This window comes from Mus pahari, chromosome 13 (assembly GCF_900095145.1).
Source record: "Mus pahari chromosome 13, PAHARI_EIJ_v1.1, whole genome shotgun sequence".
NCBI lineage: Eukaryota > Metazoa > Chordata > Mammalia > Rodentia > Muridae > Mus > Mus pahari.
The window spans coordinates 29,924,328-29,936,493 of NC_034602.1; the positions used below are offsets into that span (position 1 = coordinate 29,924,328).

The following is a 12,166-nucleotide window of genomic DNA, read 5'->3' on the forward strand; positions in this document are numbered from 1 at the left end:
GGGGGGGGGAGTGCAGGGCACAGGGTGTGTGTGCAGGGCACAGGGGAGGCGTGCAGGCGGGTCTCTTTCACTTTGTAGTGCAAAGAGGCCTCACAGGGCAGCCACACACCACTGTAGACAGGATCCTAACTGTGTTGGTCACAATAACCCTGCCTGTACTGGCCACACAGGAAGAAAACAAGATGCACAGCAGATGCTCAGAACTGAGGATGCCACAGCTGCCAGGCGCTGTGGGGTGCCACTCTGTACTGACACTGCAGGCTGACATCAAAGACAAGTGGTTCCCACCCTCAGAAAGAGACAGATGCTCAGACAGACAGTGCCGGAGACTCAAGGGAGTCTTCCACAGGACAGGAGGGCAGGAAATTCTTCCCTGTGAAGACTAAGCCAGAGGAAAACAGGCTCTAGAAGGCTGAAGAGGTTCAGGACACTGTAGACAGGGAGAGGGCAGGCAAAGGTCCAGAGGTCACGGATTAGCAGTTCCTACTGGGTAGTCCTGGGAACAGTCTGCAGAGACAGGGCAGGCCATCTCACACAGAAGTCTATTCCTTCAGGTACAAAGTTCAGTTTCATATGGAGACTCACAAGCTACCAAAATTTTAAGTATGGAGTGACATAGGCATAAGCTTCACAAACATGGCTCAGGCCCTCAAAAGATAAACTGGAAGAGGCTATCACCATATCCAACAACTCCAGCTACTGCCCACAGACTCCAGAAGGGAGTGGTCACACTAAGCAGCCCCAGTGAGGCGATGCTTACATGGTTTCCCAGTTAGGCAAGATCTCATTGTTCCAGGTGAGGACGGCGTTCCCAATGCTCTCTTCAACCTTGCACCTTTCCTCCAGCTGCTTCCTCCGCCTCTGGGCTTCTTTAAGCTCTGTATATTGTGATTAAAAGAAAGAAAACACTGAGCAGCCAGTACTCACCATGCCAGAAAAATAACAGAGAAAGACGAGATGGAGATGGGACTTAGTAGCTGAGTGTTTGCTGCAAAAGCTTGGGACTGGGGTACAGATCTCAGCACCCCCGTAAAGGCTGAGTATGAGTGCATGCCTGTAACCCCAACTCTGAGCAGGGTAGACAGGAGGATTGCTGGCTGCCAGTCCAGCAAAACCCACAAGCTTTGAGGTTAGCAAGAGGAAGATGGACATCGACAGCACACCTGATGGATGCCCCCTCTAGCTTGAGTGAATGTTTGTGAGAGTACACACACACACACACACACACACACACACCAGGGGTTGGGGGCAGGGAGAGAGGCAGAGTGACAGACAGAGACAGATGGATGGTGTGAGTAGGCAGCAAATGTCTGCTCTTGTGAACTCGGGGTCTTGCTATGTAGTCCAGTTTGGCCTCTGAGACTACAGGCATACGCATCATACTCTACTCCTCAGAGACTACAAAACATTCTATGCATCCTTCAGTAAATGATTTAAGTATAGCTTGCTCTTTTAAACTCAGGAGGCAGAGGCAGGCAGATTTCTGAGTTTGAGGACAGCCTGGTCTACAGAGTGAGTTCCAGGACAGCCAGNTTCTGAGTTTGAGGACAGCCTGGTCTACAGAGTGAGTTCCAGGACAGCCAGGGCTATACAGAGAAACCCTGTCTTGAAAAACCAAAACCAAAACCAAAAAAAAAAAAAAAAAAAACCAAAAAAAACCAAAACAAAAAAACAGTATAAAATCACAAATATAATTCAATGAATATAACACACAAGAGCCTATGAAAGTATCCAACCAAACCAACAGAATTCATCACAGAACACTGAAAGCCCACTGTATTCTCCATCCTCCATCCTACTCTTCCGAATGTGACCCCTAGGCTCACTCCTAACATCTTGTGCAGTACTCTTTAATTTTATGTGTACAGTATTTTACCTGCATGTGTATTTGTGTATCATGTACATGCCTGGTACTCTCAGAGGTCTAAAGAAGGCATCACACAAACCCCTGGAACTGAATTACAGGGGTTGTGAGTTATCAAGTGTGGATTGGGAACCAAGCTCGGGTCCCCTGCAAGAACAAGTGCTCTCCAGCACTGAGCCATGGCTCCAGCCCCGTGTGCGACACTCTTCATTTACCAGCAGCAGTGCTGAGGGAGAGTAATCACATCTTCTTAGTTTACTCCACAGTAACGTCTACAACCGTGGGCTCTCTCAACCAACCAAATCCCGTCTGTACCAAGCATGTACACGTAGTTTTCATGCCATTATTCCCTGAGCAATCCTCTGGTAAGTGTCTATGCAGCACATAACTACTGTGGATAATCCAGAGGTGACCTGAGTACAGGACGGTGTACACAGATTATATGCACACTGAGTAAACAATTTTATACACAAGCCTTGAGCCTCTTTAAATGCTGGAGTAGCAAGAGCTTCTGGAACCATCCACTCATGGATCCTTGGGAACAGGTATAGTTATTTTTATGGAGAGATATAACACAGACTTTACTATTTTAACCATTTTTACTGTATAACCTCGTAACATTTATTCTTACTGTGATACACTCCCATCACTAGTTCCTATCTAGAACCTCCTTGTCTTCTCCTTGACTAAACTTATCTTCATTAACCACTAACTCCCTGTCTGCCCCTCCTCAGTTAGCCCTCTGCTGAAAAGACCCCAAAGAAATGGCATCACACTATCTGTCATTTAGTTACCAGCTTGTTTCACTTTGGATCAATAAGGTTCAACAATTTTGTGATGTATCAGAACTTCCTTCTTACAGGGTGAATGATATTTCATTTACTTACTGTATTTACTTTAAACACTCTGGAGTCACAGCACTCTCTAGCTTGTTAAACGCTGCATAGAACATATCTAACACCTCACATCTTAAGAAGGGAAGAAAGAGCCAAGAGGGGAAAAAGCTGCACATCACTATTGGTTGCCACTCTTTCCAGCACACACTTTTCTCATGTAAATCTATGTTCTCTGTCACAGCTTGTTATACAGTAAAGACTGGCTTTGAACTCCTGAGTCTCCTGCCTCAGCTTCCCAAGTGCTGGGTTAACAGGTGTGTGCTACTACAGCTCACTCTCATGTAGGAATAATGACATGCATCCTTTTTTGTCTGTTTAGTGAAAAAGTCATATATTCCAAAGTACGAATGCCTTTACAAGGTTAAAGCTAACGAACTTCAGCAGAGTAGAGGAGACCAGAGCTGGCTGGCTGCCACAGTACCTCGTTTCTTGGCCTGCACCACCATCTCTTCATACTGCTGTCTGTGCTTTTGAGCTTCTTCTGCTGGCTTGGCTGGGAGATTTCTTGACAGGAAATAAACAGGGATGCACTGTTACAAGTAGATAAAAGTCTGAGGGAAAAAGTCACCTGAAGCATTATTGCATAAAAGCTCTAAAACCCAAGGTTAAAAAAGTCATTTTTTTAAAACTATAGTTCTTTCATAAATTGAACTATATTTGTTTTGTTGAGACTTACATGGCCCAGGAGACCCTACTATCTTAGCCTCTCAAGTGCTGGGACCACAGCCATGTGCTACCTTGACCAGTTGGGGACTGAGCCTGGGGCTTTACACACACTAAACAAGCAAGGGCTCCACCACTGAACTATCTCCCCACACAGACATTTCTGACAAAGCAAGATACTCACTGTGAAACACTGGGTTATAAAGATACAAAAAAAAGAAGTCAGCCTATTCTTCAAAGAAATTGTTCTTACTGCAAAGCAGCAGAGTCAACAGCTGATCCCTGCACCAGGAGGACCTCGCAGTATATAGTATATGGCAGCTTAAGTGCTCAGTTTCAGAACAGCTCTTGTGATGGTTAATCACACTGCTGGCTACAACCCCTTAAGAAACATTCCCCTGGGTTTGTCTGTGAGGGTATTTCCAGACTGGTTTAAAGAAGGAATGTGGGTGACACCATTCCAAAGGCTGGGAGGAAGCAAGATAAGTCCCAGCATTATCTGCTTCCTGCCAGCTGATGCTGCATGATCAGCACCTCCCGCCCCCATGCCTTCCCCACCATGATGGCCTATACCTCCAAAACTGTGAGCCAAGATGAGACCTGCTCCCTTGAGCTTTTCTTTCTTTTGGTCAGGTGTTTGCCACAGTAACAAGAGCAATAATCTATATAGTGCTGTAGTTCCTTCGCTGTTTTATGCAAATGCACACAAGAGCTACATGGATCCCATACAGAAAGCCAGTGGACTCTGGCAGCTGACTTAATGGGATGTGATGGCACCTCGCCTGCATTCCACAAGTACTATAACCACGTTCCCTGTGAGACTGCAACCACCGCCACTGGTGAAAAGTGGCCAGCCCACCCGATCTACCTCTCAGCACACTAAAAGAGCTGGTCTCTTTATGCTAGAGTTCCAACCTCCTCTTCATGGTTTTCTACAATCCTGAAGATATACTCCTCATTAGACTTCACATTTTAATTGTTTATTTAATTCTCTTCTCTCCCCCCCTCTCTCCATATGTGTGTGTGTTTGTGTGTGTGTGTGTGTGTGTGTGTGTGTGTGTGTGTGTGTGTGAGTCAGAGGATAACTTGCACAAGTCAGCTGTCTCTTTCCACCATTCAGATGCCAGGAAGCAGGCTTGGCAGCAAGCATCTTTCTTTACCTACTGACCATATGACTGGCCTGACTTCATGGTTTTAAATACCAGGGATGCACAGGAGGCTGGAATGGACTAGCCCAGGGCAGGATAACCTGTCATTGTTCTTGTTCTTTCTCAAGTGGGAAACCTTCTCCCTGATACGTGGTTTTGTGTAAATTTGGTAATTAGATTAGCTAGGACTTTCTTCTCCAGACAAGTCTCCAAGCATGATTGCCTCATTACACAATGGGGATACAAGGGCCCAGAGAGACAGGAGTTCTGACTCAAACTCCCCAAAAACTCCACAGGCAACTCTAAGAGGTATCCCAAAACAAAACAAAACAAAAACCAGGCACCTCCAAAGCACTACTTGGAAGCACGCTTGCAGGGTTCCTTGTACTGCTTACAGCAGCCACACAATGCAAACCTGGATAATAAACTACAAGCAAATACTGCCTCAAAGGAAAAGCCTGGTTACATTTCTATGACACGGGACAGTTTCCTAAATCACCATGTGATGCCACACTGAGTGAAGGCTAACATGGAGGTAACAAGAGACCCAGCCATTCTTCTCTCCTTCTCCTGCCTCCAGGAAAGGCGCACCCCCACAGCAGACAGACAGAGGCTCTTCCTCAAACTCACGCAGGTCTGTCCTCGAGGATGAGCGCTGTGGTGGACAATGGCTCAAAATCCAGGTTCTTCCTCACATTCTGCTTGGGAGAGGACGGCCTGCTCGGTCTTCCAGCCTTGTCTTCATATTCCTAGAACAAAGACATCAGGTGACTCTGTGCCCGGCCAGTTTTGTATCATCAAAAAAGGAGCTACTTATATCTGAGTTCATTGTAAGGGTGAGTGCACTTCAAGTCTTCCCTGCTGTTCAGAAGGAAAGCCTTGGGCAGAAGAAAGGTTCCAAGAGCTCCCTGCTGTGATGGTGCCTTAGGTCAGATCCACACACTTCCCTGTGGAGCTTACAAAGTTTCAAGGGTCAGCAGCCCCTGAACCACAATCCTCACATAGTGTGGTACTTCTTGGTAAGAGATGAATGGCTATTGTGATGGCCATTGCTATGCCATCACTGCACAATGTCCTGTCAATAATTCTATCATGCCCTGGGAATCTAAAAGTGACCTCCAAACACACTGAGTCACTAATTAGGTCCACGGACTGCAGCCATAGCAGCTTAATCACACCTAGTGACCCAGATTCCAAACACCCAGTACAAGGGTTCAGGAGAGTCAGCTTCTGGAATAATGCATGATTTGGGCTCCCTGCAAAATCAAGACATGTTCATCTCTGGTTGTCTATCACAGGTGAGAAGCATCTCTAAGGGAGATGATCCAACCGGGAAGGAAGTGTGGAGTTGCCCCAGATTCACGCCATTCTGGATGATAAGACCCACATGATCCCTTAAAAGAGGGTTTATTGACTCTAGAAAAGCTATTTCACAAGCAATTATTCTTTCACCCAAAGAAAACGGCTACAACTTCTCTAAAGTGTAAGAGCATACCCTGGGTGCCCAGGGCTAGGCTTCTACCTTGCCTACCCTGAGCAGATCCCACTAGAGAGGGAAATCCTTCCCAGTTACCTAACTATCCAGAGCTGAAAGGCTGATGTTGCTAATGGACCTTGTACAAGGCTGAGTGGTGACAGCCCAGTGCTAGCAGCAGGATGTTCCAAGTCCAGTAAGTAGGTATCAACATCTTCAGCTCTACAGGGAATCTACCCAAGGCTCTGTGATGACAGAGATTATAATTCAAGTGGCATCTGGCAAGAATCAGTACCAATCATCCCACGGGGTGCTACCTATCTGCTGAGCCTGATCTCCTGCCATTTATGCTAAGGCCCACAATCTCCCACCACAAGTCAGATGCCAAAGTCTGGATGCTTCTGCCCATTTGCTGTGGCTCCAGACACTGTCTGACCCGATGTCCCTAACAATCAGTATGTCACCCACCTTATAAACAGGACACAAGTTCAAAGTGCTGGGTTGGGGTTGCAGGCCCTCTGCACTGGCACCCTAAGGAGGCCTGGCCTCCTTGGTGACTATACTCAAGCAAATGTATAGTTTGGGAGCAAACACCAAGTCCTCCACGGATTATAGAGGTGAAACTTGAAGAACACATAGGCCCACTAGCCAGCAGCTAAAATCCAGGCAAAGAATGCTCACAGAACTCTCCAGGCTGTGGCCTGGTCCCACAGCCGCCAGGTAAATGCAAGCACTACCTGAGCAGGCTGCTGCCAGCAACAGAGAGACAGGCATACGTAATCAGTCAGCAAGTACAGCCCTACAGCATGGGGACAGGGTTGCACGCACCATTCCATTTTCCCTCAGACCTGAAATGACTGTGGAATGCAAGGGGAAACACTGCAATTCAAAACACCGTGGGGATCAGAGAGTCCAGCAAAGTTTGCAAGTCGAAGATATGGGACACAGAAGCAAAAGGAAAGGAATGCCTTGATTCGAGGCCAAAGCATCAGACCTTGTTAATAAGCACTTGTTACTAACTCAGGTAACGGCAGTGGCAGCTGATCAGGCTGATGTACCAAGAGCATTCCAGGGGCCTCCCAAGCAGAGTTGATTTAATCTGCACACCAAGCCCAGGAGGCAAAAGATGACACCACTACCACCCCAATCCTAATGGATATTGGAAGCCCTCAGATTTGCTCTTCAGAGAATGGGGAAATTAATCAGACTCTAAACACTGGGTTCTTTAGGGACATTTCTCACCAACTCAGAGAGCTGCTCACAGGAAGAACTCCATAGGAAACAATCTCGTTGCCTTCAGCCTCAACAAAGCTTCCAACCCTGACAACCTGAGTCAGTTCATGCCAAACGGGGTCAAATGACAAGGGTCATCACACAGTGACACATGCTTTAATGATAGAGCATGGCCTGCCGAAACTTGAAATCCCAGGTAGTCTTTGCAAAGCCCAAATGGGTGCCTGGAGAGAAAGAAGGTCCTCCAGGTTCAGGTCCCAGCATCCACATGGCAGCTCACAACTGTCTGTTACAGGGGATCCAACATCCTTACACAGACATACATATGGGAAAAACACTAATGTACATAAAATAAAAATATAAATCAATTTTAAAATCTCAAACGGCACTTGTTTGGTACAAATAGAACAGTGCTGGCATGATCACAAGTCCTGCCCCAAACCTAGTTCTTTTTCTACAGCCACTAGAGATGTCCACAGTAGGCTCCCTGTGCAACCAGACAAACCAGCTCCAGATACAGGAGGACAATGCTCACTCTAAGGCCTGAGAAAGAATGCTCGCTGCTGACTAGCGCTGACTAGGGCCATACACGATGCAGCAGGAGCAAAGCCTCAGACGACCAAGATCTAAGTCCTGCCTTTACCTTAGGCAAGTCTGGACTATCTCCTGCTTCCACTCCATCATTATAAACACAAGTGACTACTGGTAAGACAGACCACTGTGAGACTTAAACAGGGTAGTATACTGTAATGACGGCCTGTTCTCTAGTGAACTGAGTTCTTTCTGTATGTAGGTAAAATCTGTGGGATCTGTCCATCTAATGTCACAGCATGGAAACAAGCTAGGGAGTCTTTCTGCCTTAAGTTGAGCAATGCTTCTCTGTACCACTGGGCTCATAAAAGGCCCTGGAGACCAATGAGTAAAACAAACGGCCCATACAATCAGCCGTGGCCTCGCCCACCCTAATCATCCCAGTAGAGAGCAATTTAGAACAGTATTCTTCAAAGTCCTACTGCAGGTCAGTTTAATTGTTTACCAAGACTTAAAAACGTTGCAAGCCCCTGGCTTGGAAGTACCTGGATGAACTTTCTGACCTGAGCATTTGGTAATAAATCCCAGTGAGGATGGGACCTGGCCGCTGAAGCTGCTAACCATGAGAGAAGCTGTAGGGTGCAGTCTGATGAATGAGTAAATTCAGAGAAGAAGCATCAAGAAGACTGAGCAAGGCCTTAGCTCAGGCGGGGCCTATGAGCAAAGCAAATTTATCAGGAAAAAAAGGAAGAAGACCACACAAAAGAAGAAGCTCATCAGTGAAGAGACCATGAGGACGAGACCCTCACCCACAGCCTTGCAGGGGCCCCTCTGCAGGGAAAAGTAAGTATAGGCACAAGCTACTGCACAGTGCAGACCATGAGAGATGCAGAGGTGAGAAGCAATATGTAAAGGGCCAGAAGGAACAAGAGACAGCATCTCAGTACCTGTACCATTCAAGCAAAGGCAGATAAGGTTTATGCCGGAGGGAGAGGGAGAGAGGGGAGGAGGGAGGGAGGCAGAGGGAGGGAGGGAGAGAGAGAGAGAGAGACAGACAGACAGACAGACAGACAGAGACAGAGAGACCTTCTGACAAGACAAGCAATCCAAAGCGCACACGGTGCTGGTGGAGTTGGCCTCCCTGGACACTGCTGACCATGGCAGACCTACCCATTTTGTCCCCTCCATTAGTTTATGCTAGCCCAAGTCTCCCCTTCATGAGATGGCCTACTTCAGACACAGACCCTGTCAATGGGTTAGCAAGAGCATTTTAAAGAGTTGATACTGAGTCAAAATTGTTCTGCCTGGCAATGATGGTCTCAACACACAGCTCCCCAAAGCTGGTAGAACAAGCCAAAGGAGAAGAGGAGAGTGTGAACGTGGTTAAACCTTATCTGCACACTGCCTAAGGCTAGGAACCAGAAAAAAAAACCAGTAGGCAACGGGATTTGTTTTAAAAAGAGAACAAGAGACAGAACACATACATACAGAACACGCGCGCGCGCGCGCGCGCGCGCACGCGCACACACACACACACACACATACACACACACACAGCAATAGACAAATTTGTACTAAAAGGGAGAGAAGATTGGATCTGAAGCAATAGAAGAATGTCCCCAGGAGGAGAGAAGAGAGACGGCTACCCATCAATACTATCCTGAGAACTTAAAGACAGGCAAGGATGTCGATAATCTGATCAGACCCCCACTAGCTCCCTCAATTAGTCCACCAAGAAGATAGGACATCAATCAGGCCCGTGCTCACGTCTGACTCAGCCATCTACAGTAGCAGGATCTGTCTGCTGATAAGTCCAGGCTTCAGGACCTATGTCTGGAATAGGCTATCCCATGGGGCACTTGGGCTAGCATAAACTAACTTAAGGGACAGCATAGGACGGGTCTGCCAACAGCAAGGCAGGGAGCACGGGGGTGGGGGCGGGGGGAACTGCCGGATGGGCCATCCCAGAGGACTACCTCCCTGAGCACTGTCTTCCCTCCACGCCTGCTGCTTTGTCTGTTAAGGGGAAGATTAAACAAGAACAAGCAGGCATGAGACATGTACCCAAAGGAGAGGCCAGAACCATCAGGCGCATGGTTGTCACATTTACTATAAAATCACTTCCTGCACCATTTCTCCGAAAGGGGTTATAAGAAAGACAAAGGAGACTCTCGTGGTGGCGTGGCAGGCTGGTTTTACTCCTCCTTGTCTGTGACAAGCAAGTGTTTGAGAGAGGACTGCTGTTCTAGGACACGGAGCTGTGTGATCTGAAGAGGGAGTGACCCACTCAGGTGTTACAGGCGCTCAGCTTTCCAGAAGCCAGTGATGGTGACAGAGCCTTGGACACAGGGCAGGTAGGTAAAGGCTCTGAACACCGGGAAAGCTCCTCCTCCCGGGCTCTGCTCTCTACCTAGGCACAGTACCCTCCCAGAAAGCATTCTCCCAGAAAGCATTCTCTGAAGTTCCCAGGAATGCTGGCACCGGGAAGAGTCGCTCTCAGGAAACCTTCTCTGGTGGTCAAATTACTTGCAAACATCAAGAACACAAAAGTTAACACAGGCACCAGAAACTGAAATGTACCAAACCTGCACTGGGTTCTGAGAAACCCAGCTCCTGTCTGTCCTGAGTCTCCTGTCCTTTAGACTCCTCAATAAGACCATCCTATCTCTAGGTGGCCCCTGGCCTAAACTGACCTGATTCTGGAAAAGGAGCAGTGGCTCTTGGAGTAAGAATGGGGTTGAAGAGTGAGCTCTCTGAAAAATTTACCCTGAAAGAAAATCCTGCGAGCAGCAGACACAAAGAAGGCAGGCCTTGGGGAGGAGGTGCCTCACTGGTGTCCCCGGCAAGCTCCGGCTAGTGGGTAAAACAGATGCATGTGATGAGTGCTCACCTGCGCTTGGGCTCACATGCACACAGCCGCACGTACCGCGCACAGGACCAAGCAGGCCTGGACGGGCAGGCCGAGACACTAGCGGAGGCCAAGCTGGGACGCCAGACCCGCAGAAGACTCACCATGAACGCCAGGCCTCAGAGGCGCGTGGCCGGCGGCTCCATGCCCAGTGAGTGGAGGCCAGCCTCACTCCTGCCTCTGGACCACGGATCTACACGCAGCTCCACAACTGGGCGGGTGAGGCGGGCTGGTGGCCGGAACGGCAGGACACTCAATCGCTCACAGATGCAGCGATTCCCGGATCCCTGCTCAGTGTTCCTAGGTTGGGCTAGGCAAGCTGTCAAGGACCTCCTCCACAACAGACGGGGCGGGGCTGGCTGAGTCTAGGCTCAGAGGCCTCCCTGCCAATTTTGCAGTGCCCAGCCCCACAGAGAAACCTTGGGGGTGCTAACTACAGAAAAGGGAGTTAGCAAAAGACAGCATGCTGAAGAGAAAGGCCTAAGTTCTACTTTGTAAGATTATAGGGGGAAAAAAAACCCAAGAAATATGTATCACCAAAAGAAACTCCATAAATATAATTAACACTTCTCAGAAGCTGGCTGGTTATAAGCATAAAGTACATACTGATGGAGTTCATGATAGAGCTTCCTTCTGGAAAGTTACCTGGAGGGTCATCTGACACTTTCCAGAGTGACTGAACTGTTATCTGAACATGCATTCATTAAAACTATTACCTTAAGACCAGAGGGTTCCACTGTAAATTACACCTTAGAAAATTTTTCACAAATCTGTATTAAGGGCCAAAATTATTTCTAGTGAGTAGGCCAGTCCAGAGCACTGGAACAAAGTCAGCAAGAGCGCCACAGAGTTCTCTTTCCTTCCTGGACATAAGCACGCACACACGTGCGCACACACGCACACACACGTATCCTGGAGTAGGAGTTAAAAGGCACCTCACCCACCACTGGTTTTCTGACAACTCAGTATTATTCATTCCCCATCAGGACCTCCTCACAAAGCAGGAGCCCTGGCATAGCCCCCAGTGGCTCCCATGCAGAAAAACTGGGACTCTCTGGGGCAATACTAAACAAGAGGGGCACTTTGGAAGCAAGTTTCTTAACACTTCAACATACACCAGCCACACACCTGAGCAGCTCTCCAAAAGAAACCACCTATAAAAAGCCCCGAATGCAGAACTTGACAGCATTTGTGTACCAGTCAAACAGTAAGACATTCCAAATGTGCACCAGTGGAGGAATGCACCAACAGCCCTGAACCAGCCACAAGAGGAAACTACTGACACATGCTGCCGGTCAGTGTGCCTCAGCTGTGTAAGCAAAAGCTGCCATAAGGAAGTCAGCGAGAGTGGGGCCACGTATATAAAATCTCTTCAGAAGGCAAATCTGTAGGCAGAATATATAGCTGGTATGTCTGGAGAAGGGATGGGGGCAGGCTGCAAACGATTGA

The 12,166-nt window shown here is 48.0% G+C and overlaps 1 protein-coding gene across 4 annotated transcripts in view; it reads right to left on the reverse strand.

Moving 5' to 3' along the window:
• The window catches only part of Tbc1d14 (TBC1 domain family member 14), a 90,110-nt gene that overhangs the window by 29,579 nt on the left and 48,365 nt on the right, over nucleotides 1-12,166 (reverse strand). For 3 of the 4 annotated variants that reach the window (XM_021210300.1, XM_029545127.1, XM_029545125.1), the window contains exons 4-6: nucleotides 5,202-5,320; nucleotides 3,182-3,264; nucleotides 761-878 (exon numbers count right to left, since the gene is read on the reverse strand). In XM_021210300.1, coding sequence (XP_021065959.1) covers nucleotides 761-878; nucleotides 3,182-3,264; nucleotides 5,202-5,320 — 320 coding nt within the window. Of the gene's footprint in view, nucleotides 1-760; nucleotides 879-3,181; nucleotides 3,265-5,201; nucleotides 5,321-10,821; nucleotides 11,037-12,166 lie in introns of those variants that run through there. The other variant, XM_021210303.2, reaches the window with a different exon arrangement.